The sequence below is a fragment of the Plasmodium chabaudi genome, assembly GCF_900002335.3.
Source record: "Plasmodium chabaudi chabaudi strain AS genome assembly, chromosome: 5".
Lineage (NCBI taxonomy): Eukaryota > Apicomplexa > Aconoidasida > Haemosporida > Plasmodiidae > Plasmodium > Plasmodium chabaudi.
The window spans coordinates 47,806-68,571 of record NC_030105.2 but is presented as its reverse complement, the minus strand read 5'-3'; the positions used below and the strand labels follow the sequence as shown (position 1 = coordinate 68,571).

Below are 20,766 nucleotides of genomic sequence, written 5' to 3'. Positions count from 1 at the left end.
ATCATGATGGATTATAAGTATGTTTTTAACATTTTACGCATTTATGTATTTTTTTGTGTACCTCCAATATTTTTCATTCATGAATAAATTTTAAATTAAAATATGGTTTATATTCTCAAGATATATTTCAGTTATTAATGGTATATTTACATTTAATGGATGCATATAAATACATACCGTGGTTTCAGCATTCCTTAGGAAATTAAAAAAAAAATATTGCACAGTGCATTTTTGTATAAGCCAAATGAATTCCAATTTTTATATTCTTATAAAAATTTGGGAGCAAATATACTTTTATTATAGGGGAATTTTTTTTGCTTTTTTTATTGGAAAAATATATATTATTATAGTAGAGAATTAGAAAAATAGTGTGACAAGCATTGTGAAACTGTATATTTTAGAGGAACTATGATATATGTATACAGTTACGATCGAAGAGTATTGTAAAATTTAGGGCTATCATTTTGCTGTATTTAATATATATTTTAAGGATATAATAAAATTTTTATAAAAAATGATATGGATAAACATATGTGGCATATCATAACATTTGTGAGAGATTGATATAGTAAAGATGCGTGTTAAGGTGTTGTGTTTGGAAAATTGAGTAGTGTATTTTATGTATATATCTATTTATTTATTAGCCACGTTACCTAGGTATTGATTCTTTTTTTATATTCACACATATTAATATCATATTATTTTATTCGTCTTTATGTTATTAATTATTATCGTTTCCCCTTTAATGCCCCCATTTTATGGGGCGTCATAGAGTGATGGTTTGTACATATGATAAAGGAAATGCCTATATTTTTATAATTTGTTCATTTTCTTAGTAAATAAACAACTTTTTTAAGAGTCTTACAAATACATTTGGTTATATTTATAGATTAACGAAAGGTACATATTTTTATGAAATGGTGTTACCAATTATTTGGTCAGTCTATACAATCAGTAGAAAAGTGCAGCACGGAGTATGCATTATATAGGTAATTTTTTTTAATTCATGAAAATTCTTCGAAATAAATATACATACATGTATATATTATTTTTTTTTAAATATAAACTAGTATGTTTCTGTAAAACCACAAAAAATACGAAGCACCAATATGCATACTTTTATATACGTCTTTTGTTTATTTTTTACGTATGGTTTTCTTATGGTGATAAGTTAAAAAATATGTAAACTTTGTCTTTTTCGAATTTATGCTAAATTTTAGCGGTTGATTTTTTAAATTCTAAGTTTATCCTCATCATTTATTTTTTTTCTAAAAATTATTTTTTTTATATGATTGCAATTTTTTAACTTAAATTAAAACGTTTTGGATAGTACTTTGTTTAAATAGAGAAATATATAAAGTGATTTTTTATGTATCTGAGTTCTATATTTATGTGAATACAATAGTTATACGTATATGCATAATATACATACATATAGATTCTTTGAAAAAATCGATATTTTTTATATCTAAATAAAAAATTATACGCAAGTAAAAATGGCAAAAATTAATAGATATTCCTTTTTGGTTTTGGTATACATATTGGTTGTATATAAATATGTAGAAAGTTTGAGAATGCATAAGACAGTTAATAATACTGTTAAGGAACATGACAATAAAAATTTCAACGGTGTAAATTATAATTTAAAGGAAAAAACATGTAATCATGGTGACGATAAATGCAAAAATGAATTAGGAAATAGAAATATGGATAAGAAAAAATCCACAATCAATGCAAATAAGTTACCAAATTTGAAGAATCGAAACAATGAAAATGAAATTTTAAACAATATATTGATATCCGAAAACGTTCTTGATAGTTCTAAGGATGTTTGTGAATTTATTGTTATGAAAAACAATTATTTTAAAAACTTTTGTGCAATGACACATTTATACAAAGACATACTAAAATTAAAAAATACAAGCAGTAAATTATATAATGATGTTACAAATATTTCATATGAAAATGAAGAAGTATCTGAATCCAAAGTTATAAAAAATGATGGAGATAAAAAAATTGTTATTGAAAATGATGCCCATAATCCTAAAATTTCCATATTATATATGTTTGAAAAATTATGTGTTGGTGGCATTCCATTAGCTTGTGCTAATATATTAAAAGTAGATAATGTTTTTGATATCAACCAATATGATAACCAAATAAATGACAAAGAAGTAAACGATATGAACAGTATAGAAAATGATTTAATTTATTCAGAATATCCAAAAAATACATTTGTAGAAAATATGTCAGATTTAACCGAATAAAATACCTAATTTCTAATAAGCAATATTTAAGAAAATTGTTGAAACAATGAAACTGTGTAAAGAAAATGAATTTTCTTTGAGCAATTATGGGGCATTTCGACACAAAGGAATAATAAATAGGAACAAATAACAAATAGTAATGTATGTTTTCGATTTATTTTTTATATTATAATTTGTTTTTTCTTTTTTTTATAATTTTTAGATTTTAAGCAAAATACAAATAATGCATGTTAAAAAAAGTCGAATATCAATACGTAATTTTTTTCATGTGTTATTTCTTTTTGTTTATTTGGCTTGTTAGTTACATCATTTTTAATGGTGTATCTGTGTATGTGAATTTATATGATGATATGTATATTTAAGTGCATATTGTGATTTTGTTTTAAAATTGTGAAATAAACTTAAAACCTTAAAGAGTTACAAATGTCAATTAAAAATTAATTCTACACAAAATTGGAATAGGTAAATCATATGTATAAGCATGTGTTGTGTCTTAAAAGAAAAGGAATATGCTGAATATTTAATACAATAGTTGCATTGGGCAACAAGAGGAAAAAAATGTATTTTCCTGCGGTAAATTATACATATATTAAAAGAAATAAAGGTATTATTGTAAGTGATTTAAAAAAGCATTATCACGAAGATTTTATTAACGCATTATGTAGAAAAAAATTAGAAAAAAAATTAGAAAAAAAATTAGAAAAAAAGAATTTATGCCCATGCCTCTCTAAAAGCTTAAAGATGAAAAGAGGCACTGCATTTATTATATGAGATATATAATCCCCTTTTTTAAATTGATAAAACTATGTAAGCGATTAAAATTTTGTATGGGGCATAACTTAAAGTAGTCGTTTTGTGTATAGTTTTTAATTGGGATGATGTTAGTAGCATGTGAGGCTAGATGATCGTTCTAATTACGTACGAATAATTATATTCCATTGTATTATAATTCTTTTGCATTTTAGCAAAAAAAATAAAAACATAAAATATTCGGGGGTATTATTAATTTTTTTGGGTGCACATCAAAAGTTTGTTACATAATTTACATAAATATTGAAACGGCGGATAAAATGAATATTAAAAAAAGAATTTATTTTTTTGGTTTTCTTCCCTTTTGGTATTTTTATTCCTTTTACCATTCAGTTTTGAGGGATGTAACTTGTTCTTGAAGGTTTGCTACATCCTTCTTAATTTTTGCCCTCCTGTAAAATATGGGGCAATCCCTATTCATGCAAATGACGTCTATGTGTAAATTTCCTTGACATCTTTGGCATTCGGTCCATAGTTGAAAGAACTCGTTTTGCTTGACTTTTAAATCTTTAATTTTTTGCATATAAATAGAGAATTCTTTGTTCGTTTTACAATGGTTACATAATGGTGGTTTTTTAATTGAGCTATTACAACCTATGCATCTAATAGTTTTTTGAAGAAATTTCGATAAAGCTGTTTGACTTGATGTTAGGATAGTTTTATGCCTTGTATGTTCTCCACAAAACAAAGAGTCTGAATTTTGCATAATAACTTCAAATATTCTAGATAGTGGATTTTTGATAGCATCTAGATAATGATTATGATCTATTGATAAATTATTATCTAATACATATAATGGATCTTCAGCTCTTTCATATTGTGCTTGTCCTTTTGTACCTTTTATAATGATATAACTAACTCTATCCCCAACATTGGGGGCTGTGGCACTATCTCGTTGTTTCAATTTTTTTGCCAATTCAACATGTGGCAATCTAGTTTCATATTCAGTTTTTCCTAATGATTTAGTTACAACTAATAAACTCATATCTATATTATTTGTTAATAAATCTTTAATTTTACTTTTTGTATACTCGATAGCGCTATTTAAATCTTTTTCTATTAATAATTTATTTAAAACCGTTTCCATCATTTGTTGTATAAGTATGCAAAAATCTCTTCTAACTGTTTCAATACCTTTACAATCCATTTTATCATGTTTATTTGGATTAGTGTATAATAAGCCTGCATATCTCTTTTTATTAAGTAATAAATATGGGCAATATACTTTTTCGAATTCTAATTTAATAGGATTTAAAAATTCTTTACTTATTCTGTCTGCTGCATCTTTACCTAATCTCATTGCTTCTCCAACATCATTTGTGCCAAATTTAACCATTACAGAATCTGTATCACCATATACAACAGTTGCATTGTGCTCAAACCCATTTTTTTTACAATAATATGCTTCAACTGTTTCTTTTGTTTTTTCTATCATAGATCTACCGAATGTAGTAATTGAGGTAGCTATTTCTAAACAAGGCAACTGACCCCCAGCCGCTGCACCAGTATATCCATAAACAGAATTTGCTGATATTTTAAGTGCTAATTGTCTGCCGTTAAGCACCATTTTTGTAATTGGATTTTGTTCATTTTTCATCATAGCTTTTACGTTTTTTCTGGCTTTTATTAATTCTTCGACAATTAATGGCAATACACCCCGTTTTACATTACCTTTAACAAATTTAAAATTATTTTTTCCTGGTACCGTTGTTATATCGTTTTTATTTAGGTCAGAAATTTCATCATTATTTTTTATGAGGGTAGAATAACATAAATTATGGGCGATCATAATAGATGGATATAAAGATGCAAAATCGAGAGTCGAAATAGGTTCTATATAATAACCTTTTATTGGCTCCAAAACAGTAGCACCTTCAAATTTATCATTACTATTAACTTTCATATATGTGCTAGGGATAATATAATTTAATTCTTTACATTTTCTATATAATTGTGAAGTAACTTTAATTTGCTGCCCTCTAGTTAATAGATAAACAAATGGTGTACCAGTAACTCTAGCCATTTCTACATAATTATAAATAAATAATAATTTATCAATTAATCGTAAGGGTAACAAACCATCCTTAATACAATAAGTGGCTATACGTTTACGCGATTCCGAATTTTCATTTTGTAAATCGTTCATTATGCTATAATGCACATCTTCTTTTTGTTCTTTTAAGAATTCAAATGACACATAGTTTAATGTATACGATTTTAATCTATAATCTCTTTTAATTAGATCGTAAACATCGAATTGTATTCTTCCATTAATATTAATTTCTTTTGTTTCATGTGTCCCAAATTGTTTTGAAGAAAAATTGGCATCTTTAACGATACTTGGAACATTTTTTATTCTACCTATATATTTTAATTTTTTTAAGTTTAAAGCGGTACCTCTGTTTAATATATATGGTATATCAAAATTTATGATATTATAACCTGTTAAAAAATCTGGGTCTATTCTTATAATAAATTCATTCCATGCTTCTAGCATTGTTTTTTCATCATTAAACCATATAACATTTGAACCAGGTATACTAGCGCATTCTAAAAGTGTAAAAATAAATTTTGCACAATTTTCAATTGGATCACCTTGCAAATATAAAATTGACGATATTTGTATAATAGGATCTGCTTTTGCTTCTGGAAAACCTTTTCCATCTAATTTTATACATTCAATATCAAAGGAAAGGATTCTTAATTTGGGAATTTTTTGATATTCATTTTCTAACGGCATAGGTTCTATATTTTCATAATGTATATCAATTTCAAATGTGCAATTAGACGATTGTTTGTTTTTACTTCGTATAATATAACTATTCTTTTCACATTTAATCCATGATGAACCAGTTATTTTTTTATCAATAATATATCTTAAAATAAATGGTAAATTGGCTTCATATACGATACCACCAAAATGCTTACTGTTAACAGTTATACCATTTTCAAAATATTTTTTTAATGATGGAACCATCTTAGGTAATAAGACGGTTATTTTTAAAAAATCCGTTTTTCCTGATTTTTTAAAATACATAATACTTTCTGTTTTAACAGTTTCGATTTTTAATATTTTATTTTCATACATCTTAAATTGATTATTTAGACTCAGATTTTCATTTAGCATAGATTCAAGTTTTATCATATCATCATTATTAAAACCGTTTGGTTTCTCTACATAAAAATATGGGAAAAAGTTGTGAACATTCACTAAAACACTATATCCGCAATTTGTGATGCTGTATATTCGAATAATTGGAACAGATACGAAATTTTTTTCTTTGCCTAGGATTGCTTTATATGGCTCATAGATACTATCACATTTAGAATCGCTATTATTTGTAGAGCCTTCATTACTATAAATCACGTTTCGAAATATATTTTCCACAGTGTAATCTAAGTCGATCTGAAATAATATCAAATCATCATTGTTGTTGAATTTTAAACAGCCATTTGAATCATACGGATTTGGTCTCTCATATATTTTTAGCAACTTTTCGTATTCTTCTACAACAGGATAATTTTCATCTTGGTCATTATTTTTCACCTTTTTTACTTTATCGTAAAGAGGACCATAAGGAATTACATTTGTGGCCGAAAATATGTTTTGTTCCATTTTTTGTGATCCTAATTAGTTCATTAATATATGGAATGTATTAACGTGTATGAGAAACAAATATAAAAAAATTCGCTATTTTATTAAGCTATAAAAAATGTGTATTTTGTGTACACATGCAAGATGCACATGTATTATTTATGTGTAATAGCTATGCGTCATTCATATGAGAAATATGCATAATTTAATTGCCAGGACAAATTATTTTACAAAACATTTTAAAATATTTAAAATATATTTTTTATTATAAGATATATATGTTAGTAATGACAATAGCTAACCAAAAAAAAGTGAAAAAAAATAATAATAAACAAATGAGCGAGATGATATAGCATGAAAAAGAAGGAATGCTAAAAAATGAATTAGAAAAATTGCTTATTTATAATGTTATTCAATGGATGTGTAGTTTTTTTTATTCATGCATTAGCTAATTTAGAGAGCAAGATTAATATATGTGGAAAAAAAAAAATTCGAAAAAAAATATAATTCATATAATAAATACGCTATATATATAATAAAATGCTTGCATCATTATGTTATTTCTTAAAAAATTACTTAAAATTCGTCTTTTATCAATTGGAAAAAATGAAGAGCATTTTTTTCGAATTAGTAAAAAAAGGAAGTGTGAAAAAATAATGTGAGGAAAATGGCACAAAATGTTTAAATAATTTTTTTACGTATTTTTTATTTTTATCGTTTATAATTTTATTTGGAATGCATGTTTTACATTTAAAGATTTAATGGAATTTATTTAATTATATAAAAGAAAGGAATGAATAAGGTGCTATGTTGTTATAACTATGCTATGTGTAAATTCGAAGGAGCACCGTGTGGGCATATGCATAAATAAATAATATATGTTTCTTTTTTCTCTCCCTATATGTAAATATTTTATAAATTATGAAATGTTCTTACAAATTTTGCTTTTCTTATATACCAAAAAAGAGGAAAATGAATATAGCAAAAATTTTCGTGCTTTCCCACAAGTTTATTCATATATAATAAAATCCCATATAAAAAAATATATAAAATACACAATATTAAAATTGCGAGAGACATAAAAACATATTTTGAGTTTTTTCCTTTTTATGTAATTTAATTAAATTCTCAAAATAGCATAATAAACTATTATTAACATGCAATTTATGATGACTCTTATTATTGCTATATATATATTTAACTGTCGATGTAGAAGACTTTAATAATAGATGCATAACGCTAAAAGGAAATATAATTTTGAGACCTATATATATATTTTTTATGAGTGTAAATTGTAAATATATTGAAATAACAATACACACATTTATATAGTATTCTACAAAGCTAAAAGCGAATACAAATTATTTTTATAAAAAATAATTTTAAAGGGCTTTTGTAATATATACATAAAAAAAATCAACACATTTGGTTCCTTGTTTATTTTCCTAAATGTAACAACAATTCATTATATTTTTATACTACACAAAAAAGAAATAAAAACATTAAAAAATGATTCATACAAATAATTATGTGTGTAATATTTTAAGTGTAAAATGGCATTGATTGATAATTTAAAATTTAACGAATATTTATGATTTTTTTAATTAAAAGCCCATCAATTTTCCTTTATTTTTTTTTGAAAGATTTAACTCTTTCGTTTGATTGTTAATCATTTAAATTTTTATCAAAATTTGGAATGAAAAAACTGCTTTTGTGATAATGCGGTTTTTTTGTTTGGTTATTGTAGCATTGTCTTTTATTCAGCAATTTTATGATGTTGTTATATATTTATTTTTTAAAATATCATAAAATATTTTCAATATTGTTTCTATGAGCAAATACTGAACAATAGGAAATGCTTGTATACAACCGTGAACATATATGCACGTAATAAAATAATTTTTTGTCCATAAAAATATCTTTAACAGCTACATACAAAAGCATTGAATTGATTGATATATTTTTGTTGTGAATCAAATAAATGAATTAGTGATACCAAATTACAATAAAAAAGAAGTAGGCTTATTGCATTCTGCTTAATTTATGTCCTTTTCATTTTATTAGTACAATTATGGTACTCACTAATTCGTATTAAACATATCTTTTGCATGTACCAAAGATTTGGGAAATAAGCATATGAATCCCATTAAATTTAATAATATTTTGAATTTTTCATGTATTTACTATTAAATATAATGGATTCATTTTTTGATGCATGCAATTTTTTCTTTTAATGTATTAATTGGTGTGACAATTTTGTAAAAACTTTACTCGCTTATTTATTTTCCCTATTATATTGGTTTCATAATATATGCATTATTATATAAACCACATTAAATAATTTGTAATTTATTCAAGGATATTAAAAAAAACATATATATAATGCATACATCCACATATGGTTCATTATAGGGTGAATAAAAATGGGAACAACAGATGAATTATTATATCATGAAAATAATGAAAAAACGTAAATTATATGGATATATACATATATAAATATGTTAAAAAATAATAATAAATAAATAAAATTTATTATAAATTTCATAAAATAAGTGTTGTTGTGGATAATCCACGAAATATGCCATAAATAGACACTGAACGAATTAGTGGTTCTTAATATTATTTTGGATACATGCTGAAATTATCATTGTCAGATGATTTATTTTTTGTTATTTTTTAATTATACATATTCATAGTTTATATAGTCCTCAAAACATAGGATGTTTTATTCTTTTATAGCTATATTTTATGGTTGATCCTTTCCTTTTATGGTGTTTCATAAAAATTTTGTTGAGCTATATATATAATCCAATAAAAAAAGGGGACTGAATTTTGAAATATATTAAACTCTTTTTATAAAAAAATATAATAAAATAAATACAATTATTTTTAAATAATATTATATTATATATTTTATATATTTTTTTTATCTTTACACAGAAAAAAATTTTTATAGAGTCCAATATATATAATTAGTTATATATATAGAGATATACACCATCATAAATAATTATAAGGAAAATCAGTTATTTAAATTTTAACTGAAAAAAAATTAAATAAGTATATAAGAAAGAAACGAACAAAAAATAAAACCACAGCAACCTTAAATTTTGTTTATTATTACATATTTATACATAAAAGAAATAAAATACCTAGACAAAAAATAATAAATAATATAGATCGATATTAGCATAGATATATACCTTTCAGCGCATAATTACGTCTGAATAAAATGAAAACCACATACGTTTCTCTCTTTTTTTTCATATTACTAATTTGCGGTATTTTGGAATATAAGGCATCATCAGTTGATGATAAGGCATTACCAGTTGATGATAATGTAACATCAGTTAATGATAATGTAACACCCATTGATGATAAGGTAGCACCAGTTGATGAGGCAAACACTCCAAAATCTAATAATGCTAAAGTAGAAAACAAAACAAACAAAATATTTCAGAATGGACGAAACAAAAAGATAGCAGCTATAGCCGCTTCTATTGTAGGATCAACAATCGCCTTTGCTTTAGCACTTGTTTGTATGAATCCTGAAGTTCGAAACAAATTTAGAATTAAAAACCGCTTTAAAAACTTTGATGATGTAGACACTCCTAAAGATATATCATTAATAAGCCCAGTCGAAAATCCATACGCAGATGAATTCCCAGAACAATCCCCAGAACAATTCCAAGAACAATTCCAAGAACAATTCCCAGAACAATATTCAGAACAAAGTCCAGAACAATATCTAGAGCAATATAAAAAACACTATACAAAACGATTTCTAGAGTATTATCCAAAACCATACCCAGAACAAAAACCAGTCGATCATGCATATAGTTATAGCATCAGTGATGATGGAACGTTTAACACATATTATATGGCATCAGATACTCAGGGATCATATAGTAATTTATTTGTAGATGACGCTAAGGAAGGAATAAATGACTTTATAGAATATAAAGATGAACTAAGCGAGTTAATGAATGAAGCACATCAAACTTATGGTATAGATGAGAAGCCATTCGACCCATACATATAATATAATTCATTATTAGTGTAATCCAGAAATAGAACATTGTTTTGTGATAAATATGTTTATAAAATAAAAAGTAAGAGTAAAGAAGCAAAAAATTTATAAAAAATAGCATTTTAACCATTATTTTACTTTATGTGTGTATAAAGATTTTACAATATAGTTGTTTATTTTGAACGTATATATAAATATTTCCTTTAATTTGTAGTATACAAATAATTCATAAAAATAATTTTTTAAAATATAAATATATTGTCTCAAGAAATGAAAACGGATTCTAGCAAATAAAAATAAATCTGGCTTCGAAAAGAAATCGAAGAAGAAAAAAAATTATATATAATATATTTGATAATTATATTTGTAAATGTGTGTATTATTTTTGTTCGAAAGAGAATTATATGTATTTTTGAGAGTAATTTTTAGTGTTTTGTTTGTTATTTTTAAATAATTTGTACGTTTTGTTAGGGATAGAGAGTTACTTCATAGCGTATTATTTGAACGATTATAAAATATTTTTTGTAGACAGTGAAATAGAAATATGAATGAAAACAGCCGTATATGCAAACTTTTTTACATATGTATGCATAAAAATACGTTTTCAATTTTGACGAAATATACATAATTCCTTTTAAAATATAACTTTACATAGTTTGTTTTTACTGTAAGGGATATAGTGTTGTATAAATTTTGTATTTATTTCCTAAAGACTTTTTCATAAAATTTTTAGTGTTCCAGATATATTATTTTTAAAAGTCAGCATATAAAGTTGTTATATTGTCTTAGAGTTCAACATTTTGTCCTGATTGAATTTTTTATAATTCTATAATATTTATTGGTGTCCTTTAGATCATTAAGTATATATAAGTAGTAACTTATTAAAATAATAAATTATATGTACCATATCTCATGGCTTTCTAATTCTGCATTAACCTTAAATATGAAAAACACAAATATACCACTTATAAAATATTTTTCATAAATGATGTGCATATATTTTTAGTGTAATTATAGATTAAATATTGTTAAAATATAATATCGATATTTTATATTTTAATGTTAAATATTGTCTAACCATATATATGAACTCTTAATATGTTATAGTATAAGTGTTTATTGTATAAGAAGTGATAATGGTGATTCAGAGTTATATCGAATTATATATCACAATACCTTTATGTTTAGTTTATTTGATGAACAATTTTATTTAACAAAGGTTTTTATTGATATTTCATATATTTTATAAACCTAATATTACAATTTACCATAATTAAACAGTATTAATAGCAAAATATATAAATTACTATCGCTATACCATTTATATTTATGTTGTATTTTATGTAATTTTTATATTAATACATACAAATTATTTCTTTATAATTATATAGTTTTAGGTAGTTTATTTAATATTACATATATATGTGCATAAAATGTATTGGCATTATATGCTTTAAATAAAAACATAAAAAAAATATTACATGCAATGTAGCATTTGCATTGAATCGTTCTAACAATATCATTAATTTTATTACTATAAATGATATTTAAATCAAATATCACTTACAGACAAAAATATATATCACGGCCTATTTCCAACAAACAGTAAAACACGGTTTATTTTTATTACAAAGGGCTTGAGTAACATCATGGCATATGTGTATTATATGCACAATATATTTTTTAATATTAATAACATGATATTATTCTTAAAATAAAAAAAATATTTTTTATGCTAATAAATAGGGGCAAATCGGAAAACAAAAAATTATTTCAATGTAGTATCGGAATTAAACCATCCTAAAGCAAACACGCGAATATATATAAGTTCTGGAATTTTTATATCAATATTGATACTTTAATAAATCCAATATATTATTTTATATATATGGTATATAAAAATTAAAATCAAATGTTCTAAAACGTCAGATTGATAACACCAAGATATTTAAATGCCTCAAATTATTGGCCTCTATTGATTTGTTTAATTATATCAATTAATTTTTACAATGTATGGGATATACCTTGGATTGTTGGTCTACTGTCATAATATGATATAAAAATATATAATATCAACCAGAAACTACAATTAGTGTGATGCTGATGATTATAATCTTGTTTTATAATAATATGGTGATGATTTTATATCAGATTCTGATGCTGGGGGGGTAACTTCTGGTGATGGGGTTCTAACTTCTGGTGATGGGGTTCTAACTTCTGGTGATGGGGTTCTAACTTCTGGTGCTGGGTTTTTAACTGCTGGTGCTGGGTTTTTAACTTCTGGTGCTGGGTTTTTAACTTCTGGTGCTGGGTTTTTAACTTCTGGTGCTGGGTTTTTAACTTCTGGTGCTGGGTTTTTAACTTCTGGTGCTGGGGTTGGTTTTTTTCCTGCACCGCCCAATGGCTTTTTATTACCTCCTTTTTTCTTTTGAAGGTGCATTACACCAAATGTAGTACCAATTGCTAATCCTATTGTTGCAGCTAATGTAGATAAAAATGCAATCTTGTTATCTTTAATTTTTCTAATAAACCCATTACCACCCTTGGCTACTTTTTTTGATTTTGCAGCTTTGGCTTCAACATAATTATTAGATCCTGGGGTTAAAACTTTAACAGCCAATAAAAAGGCAACAAAATAGAATGCTTTTGCTAATTTCATTTTCGTATAGTTAAGTAAAAAAATTATAATATAATAATAATATTAATAATAATAATAAAATATAGTAAATATGTGAAGCGAATTAATGCAATAATAAGAGTTTATTATAATAATAAGATAAAAAATAAAATACAATAAATAATATTAAGATAACAATATTTAAATTTTTAGAATCAAAAATAATTTTTTAAAGAATAAAAAAAAATTAATTGTATTTATAAAATATATATTTTTTAAATTATAAACTTAAATTAAAATCTAATATTTTGTTTTTTTGAAGTTGTGATATAGAATTATATCCTTAATATAACATTAGCTAGTTTTACTAGCTATCTATTATTTTTTTCTTAATTGGCTTTATATTTTTCTATATTGATTGAATTTAATTGAATATTTGATTGATAAAATTTTCACATATTCTTTGGATTGCATGCTGAATAATATTATAATGCGTTTACTAATTGCTAGCTTTTTAGATTTTTTATAATAATTATTTTCGAGACAATTTTATACTATTTTAAAGCTAATTATTAAAATTATAATATTAGTAAATATTGGGTATTTTTTTGACAACAGTTGTAAAAATTTAAAGATAGAACTAATCACGAAAAAACAACCGTTGTATATATAAAAAAGGCACGTATATAATATATATATATATATATATATATATATATATAGCAATAATTATAAATATTTTATATAAATTATGGTTATTTTTCTTGCTATATTAAATAAAAAAATAAAAATATAATAAGGCATTTTTTTAAATAGAGAAATTTGCCCATGTTATTGAAAAATTATTTTATAACTAGTTAACTAAATATTATTATATGTATGTATATATATATGTACATAATATTAAAACTTTTGGAAATATTTCAATTTATTATCCTTTGTTTTGAAAACATTTAATTCATAAATATCGCTCATGGAATTTATAGCGATAATAAATGATTAATATAATAGCATAGCATTGTTATAATGATATAATATGTATGGCACATTATATAAGTAAGATAAATTAAATGAATTATAATAGTTAACAGTATGTGGTTCTCTTTTTTAAATAATGCTAATTATTATTGTTCATATATATACATGTATATTATGGTATGTTTAATAGTTTTATAAAATTAATATGAGGAAATATTTTATAATAATATATAAAAATGCGTTAAAATCCTACGTAAATGATATAAAGAAAAAATACTAGTAAACGAACAAATAGGTAAATGTATACACAGTTGATATATAAATAAATACAACACTTTATCAAATTGTTGTCATTACTATATTAAATAAATATGAATGCATATAAGCTATGTATATGTTGTAATTTCGGATTTATGATTCAGGGTGCTTTGTTCAAGTATGTACCCTGATTTTGTTTTGGCTAATTTTATAGTATTTAATAATATTGATTGTATATGCAATATTATTATATACATATGTAATAAAATAATGGTCGTGTTTGGTTCTTATAAATTGTATTAAAATAATTATGAAGATTTATCTTTTTTTTTACAAATTCATTTAACGCCAATAAATATTTATCACTTACACCAAAAATAGAAAAGCCCCTGGCAATATAATTATTATTTTCACCACGCACCCATAAATTTTTTTATTTTTATAAATATGATATTATATAAGTTTTCACATTAAATAATGAATATTTGAAAATAGCGAAAATTGCTTGCAATTTATTAGACAACAAAAATATTTTTAACGATATATTGTTTTTGCATACACTTTTTTGGTTTGCAAAAAATTGTAATGGTGATTGTGCGGAACGAAAAAACAATGAGAATATATATTTATTTGCGTTTTTTATATTTTATGTGAAAATATAACAAAATATGTGTGATTTATGTTATCGTTGTTGGTTATTCTGATAATAATGCCAACATAAGTTAGAGAGTTGGGATAATATAAATGTATATATTGTTGTATTTTTGTATGAACTCCTATATTTTTACTTTTTTTATTTTAAGGAAACAAGTATGGAATTATTAAAATTTTAAGCAGCCTTAAAGCGTCTTAAATCCTTTTAATAATCGAATTTAACAACAAATTTAATGTTTTGATAGGAAGGTTTTTTAAGTTTTAGAAAATACACTTTTAAAACTATTAAAAATAAGAAACAAAGCGATTATTTTTTATTATAGCATTTATTTTATAGGAAATTATTGGTCATTTCATGTTTTTTTATGCAGATTTCGGATTAAACATAAAATAAAAAAATATATGTATGGAAAAGGGAGCATAAACTTAAAAAAATTGAAATTATATATATATATAGTTATGGTGCTTACACATTTTTAAATGTGTTATATACTAATATGATTGATGCATAAATAGGTTTATATATTTGAGCGGATAACTGTGGTATATTTTTTTTAATTATTTTTTTGTATTGTGTTATATGCATTATTTATACGATAGTCAAAGGAGGAATACTTTGAAATGTATGAAAATGCTAAAATATAGCATTAGCATGAGAACTTATAGACTTATTAAAATATAAGGAATATTTTCTTAATATGCATTTTGTATTATAACTAAGGATTAAATACCCCATTAAAAATATAAAAAATAGTTACAACTAAGGATATGATAAATTTTATTATACATCATTTTTTTCTTGATTAATTAAATTTTTGGGTGTTTATTCGAAGAGGGTGACAAAAGGTATATGATAGTGGTTATTTATGATGGGGCTGCGGTATTTGATTAAATTATCTAAGGTAAATGCAAATGATGCAATTATAATAACGATGGATGTTATGTGATATACGATTCATTTTACAAAAGACAAATGTGCTATTGCACAATCCTCATTAATATTGGAATTACCATTTTAACGAATAAAACATTAGTTGAAATTGCTTTATTAAGAAAGCTTCCTGTCTTATATGATTTATATATGTTTAGGAAACTTTGTGTCATCATTTTATCATACAAATTATTTATTATTTTAAATAAAAAGGGTAATACTAAAAATTTGTTTGTTTTTTCTCAGTGGTTGAAAGACATTTATTATTTTCATTGTTAGATAGGCTACTGTAATAATGTAATACACTAAGTATTTTCTATAAATTATTGGAAGTAAATAACTCTTTAACTCTGAATTCTCTGAATATTTTACTATACCAATTAAATCTTCGAATCATTAGAACCCTAGATTTTCCTAATGATTTTTTTAGCACTTTTATTTTTTGCTAATTGAATAGCTATAGAGTCAGCATAATTAAATCCTTGTAACTTTTGAATTATGTTTTTGAGATGAATACCATATTTGATAGCACTTATTTTTGCTTTTAGATCATATGTGTCTTCATCGTTTTGTGAAAATTTTGAATATAAATTGGGGCTTTACTAGAGACATTGAAAATGAGACTTTTATTAAGTTTGAGAGTTCACTCGATATGATATTAACTTGATTTGGTATTGATATTACGTTAGTTAATGTCCTTGTAACTTTAAGTGAGAGTGAAGTGATGAGCTTGGTGGTCACATTCCATTAGGTTTTCAAAGTAATAGATTGTAAATTAAAAAGTTGATAATAACATGACATGCAAAAAGGTGCAAATATAATTGAATGTATACAAAATGTAGCTTCACACATTTTTTAAACAAAAATATGGTGCTCATTTTATAAATATTTATATGGCACTTTAATGGAAAATTACGCAATCCATATTAATAATGTAAGTATAAAAAGCTTGGAAAATGGGAAAAAATCATTTATTTTTACTACCATATTAAATCTTAATACTATATATTACGTTAGTAAAGAGATACTATTGTTTATATTCTGGATAATGGCCGATATATAATTAGTTTACATTTGGTCTTATTTTGTTTGCTCATTATTATTATTTTATATGAACAATTTTTGAATTTTTTAAGTAATTCAATTTTCTACATATAGAAATATTTATCATATATGGATTTTTGTTTAAATATGGCCTAAATGAGAAAAGTAAAATTAGGCATTTTTTAACTATGCGCAAATGAGAAATAAAAATTTTAAATATATTGAATGAAATAATGAATAAATAACAAAAATTATGTTATTTTTAAAAAAAAATAGGTAAAATATAAAAATGTTTTAAAATAATTTTATAAATAATAAATAATACAACAGTTGTATAGTTCTACAACGATGCTGTTCTTGCTAAATTTTGTAAAGTATGAAAAAAAAATTTTATATACTTAATATTAAATTTTGTTAAAATATTAGCATAAAAGGGGCATGTCTACAAAAAATTCTTTGAACATTTTTTAAAATGAAATAATTTAAGGTATTGAAGATGAGCAAATTTTACAAAATAATTATAGGTGCATATAAATTATTTAAATTTAAGCATTAAACTGATCGAAAAAATAACAAACATTATAACAGTAAATAAAATTGCTATAAATTAACCATCACAATTGTATCGCATACGGTTCATATATTTCATGTATTATTATGTAATTATAAATGATCGTGACACTGATTATTGAAATAAATACATAGAATTATTTATATTACAAATATTTAGGAAAATTTATAGTCATACAATGCCATAAAAATGTGCTTTATTATATTAATTTATCATTGAAAATAATAATAATTATTATATCTAGGGAAAGCCATTTGCATATGCTTGCATAAATAATATTATAGTAAAGTCATTACATTAAGTTTTAATGTTTTTACGGGATAGCATTCATATTGAAATTCCAACCTATTATTATTTTTGAATAGTATCATATATTTATGATATTGTATTAGACCTCAAATTTTATTACGTTTTAATATTATCGATGGATAAAATATGCAATAAGCATTTGTATTAAAGCACCATATTATCGTTTACAACTTTAGAAAGCCGTATATAAATAATGGTATTATTTAGATATCGAATTTTTGTATTTAAGTTAAATATTGGGATCAGTTTCAAGGTTAATATTATTAATAGAACACTCTTTTATATCTGTAAAACATTTTTGTAATATTTTTAAATTGACATTTAAAAACTTTAATATGTTATTATAAACAAAATGCTAATACAACATATTGCTGTATGGGTTTATCATTATTATAATAGTTTTATTTTATTTATATTAATTATTTTGTTAAACTTAAATAAATTTATTCAAAATATTTTATTTTCATTAATTTGGTAACCTTTATCTAATAGGCTTCATTTCATAATTCTTTATTTTATATAGTTTTGTTTTACATGTTATATTTCCTAATGATTTAATTACTTAATACTATTGTTATGGTTATTGCTATAAAATTGAAAAAGGAATAATTTTTTTAGAGAAATTATACTTATAGTAATATATAAGATAAATAAAATTAGTGCATTACATGCAATTATAAAGAAAAAATATGTTATAAAAATTATTTATTTGTATTAGTAATGTCAAGTAAAATGCATTTTCTCTCCTTTAATTATAGCTATTCCTCACAGTTTGTTATTATTGCTATTATTATTAATTTATTATTTTACTATTATAATTATTATTTCTATTATTTGACATATTTGGTAATTTTAATTAATTTTTTTTAATTAACAAACAACAATAGACTAACTATACATTAATTGAAAATTCTTTATGCAACTTGTTATAATTAATATAATTATAACAAAATATTATTATAGTTTTTGAGCATTATAAATTATATTGGTATATTTTATTATATATTCTTAAATATAATTATTTTAATAAAGATATCATAAAATAAATTTCGAATAGTAATATACTATAGTGTTATTATTTAAGAGACAATAAACATTACTATATTTTTCTATTATTTAATTATTTAAAATATTATTATATAATATTAAAAAAATGAGTTTAATTGTTTTGGTTAAACCTATTATATTTGCCCTTATAATATGTTGTGAATATTACCAAAATGAGGTAAGAATAAATATGGCACACAATATGATTCTATTATTATGATGCTATTATTATTCCAATATATATTTAATTTATATGTACTATTTTTAGGTGAATAAGAGCGAACATATATTTAAAGAACACAATGCGGTAATTACACTGTCATCAAGAGTTAATAGATTATTAGCAGAATCTGAAGCAGTACCAAGCACGAATCCTCTAAGTTCATGTCGCCGAAAAAAAAAGGAATCCAATGCTGAGTCACAAAAAGACGAATTGGAAATAAATCTAAATGAAAACGATATTGCTAATTTAGAAAATTTTATAAAAGAAAATATGAATAATAATAATATGATTAACGATGACGATGACGATGACGATGATGATGATGATGATGAGATAGAATTTGAGGAAGAAGGATATTCTTCGAATTACCGAACATACAGTAAACGAGATTACTTATCACGCAGCTATGAAAAAAATCCCAAATATTTTTTGGGTATTAATATGAAGAAAATCAAAAAGTATATATGCAATGTTAATATGAGATCAGGATTTTTGGGTGCTGGAGCTTTTGCCCTTGGTTTCCCAATTAACCAAATATTGAACCCTACAGAGAAATTGGCTGCTGATTATGTTACTAACTATTGGTTATCCTTCGCTTTGTATTCATATGTCACTACATTCTTCTATAATGTGTTTTTTAAGACCAGAAAAAAAAATATTTAATATCATTTAAGGGCATTTTAAAATCAATTTATGCAATGAAACATAAAATATATACATCCATTGGATCCTTAAACTATAATCATACATAAAAAATGGTGAATATTAATAAATAATTATATTGATATAATTTCATTTAATAGTAAATATTCGCGTTTTTTATGTAACCCGATGCATAAATTGTATATTTCACGATTTGTTTATGCTTTGGCAATAACACCTTTAAAATGATAATAAAAAATAGTATCTGCACATATTCCCCAGAAACATGTATTATGAAATAAATATATTTATCATATGTGTTCTTTAAAAACTTTGATTAATTGCATATTTTTCATATATTGATATATTTAATTGATTTACATATAATATAGAATTGTCATAAAAATTCGAACATGGTCTGTCTTGAGTTTAATTTATTTGCATTTGATATTGGCTTGCCTTTGTATGTTTATTAATGTTATTATATACCATTATATCATTTTATTTGAAAATTATTAACTTATTATATATAAAAGATGAACAATAATTTTATTAATCATTTAAAACAATTTCGTATATATACTTCATGGTGGCCACAAATAGTGACTCCATTCAATTTTGATAGCATCCATATGTAGTCTTTAAATTTTTAATGATACAACTGTATTTTTCATCATTAGGAAAATAAATAAGTTAATAGGAATAATTAAAAATAAAATTTATAAAATATATCATGCATGGAATTAAATATATATCTTATATTTGAATAAGCATGGGGAAACTTTAT

The 20,766-nt window shown here is 23.4% G+C and overlaps 5 protein-coding genes across 5 annotated transcripts; 3 read left to right on the top strand and 2 right to left on the bottom strand.

Moving 5' to 3' along the window:
- Positions 1-1,496: 1,496 nt before the first annotated feature.
- PCHAS_0501500 (rhoptry neck protein 12, putative) lies at positions 1,497-2,267 on the top strand (the record flags this gene model as incomplete). The annotated part of the gene is made up of 1 exon (XM_733340.2): positions 1,497-2,267. One exon carries the CDS (start codon positions 1,497-1,499, stop codon positions 2,265-2,267), a length of 771 nt encoding a protein of 256 aa, XP_738433.2.
- Positions 2,268-3,399: 1,132 nt separating this feature from the next.
- Positions 3,400-6,693, bottom strand: PCHAS_0501400 (DNA polymerase delta catalytic subunit, putative; the record flags this gene model as incomplete). Its single annotated transcript, XM_736620.2, has 1 exon — positions 3,400-6,693. The coding sequence occupies one exon, from the start codon at positions 6,691-6,693 to the stop codon at positions 3,400-3,402; it is 3,294 nt and encodes a 1,097-aa protein (XP_741713.2).
- Positions 6,694-9,907: 3,214 nt separating this feature from the next.
- Positions 9,908-10,717, top strand: PCHAS_0501300 (early transcribed membrane protein; the record flags this gene model as incomplete). Its single annotated transcript, XM_736057.2, has 1 exon — positions 9,908-10,717. One exon carries the CDS (start codon positions 9,908-9,910, stop codon positions 10,715-10,717), a length of 810 nt encoding a protein of 269 aa, XP_741150.2.
- Positions 10,718-12,812: 2,095 nt separating this feature from the next.
- Positions 12,813-13,364, bottom strand: PCHAS_0501200 (early transcribed membrane protein; the record flags this gene model as incomplete). Its single annotated transcript, XM_736413.2, has 1 exon — positions 12,813-13,364. The coding sequence occupies one exon, from the start codon at positions 13,362-13,364 to the stop codon at positions 12,813-12,815; it is 552 nt and encodes a 183-aa protein (XP_741506.2).
- A 5,856-nt stretch (positions 13,365-19,220) lies between these two features.
- PCHAS_0501100 (Plasmodium exported protein, unknown function) lies at positions 19,221-20,000 on the top strand (the record flags this gene model as incomplete). Its single annotated transcript, XM_016800083.1, has 2 exons — positions 19,221-19,292; positions 19,383-20,000. 2 exons carry the CDS (start codon positions 19,221-19,223, stop codon positions 19,998-20,000), a joined length of 690 nt encoding a protein of 229 aa, XP_016655135.1.
- Between the last annotated feature and the right edge of the window lie 766 nt (positions 20,001-20,766).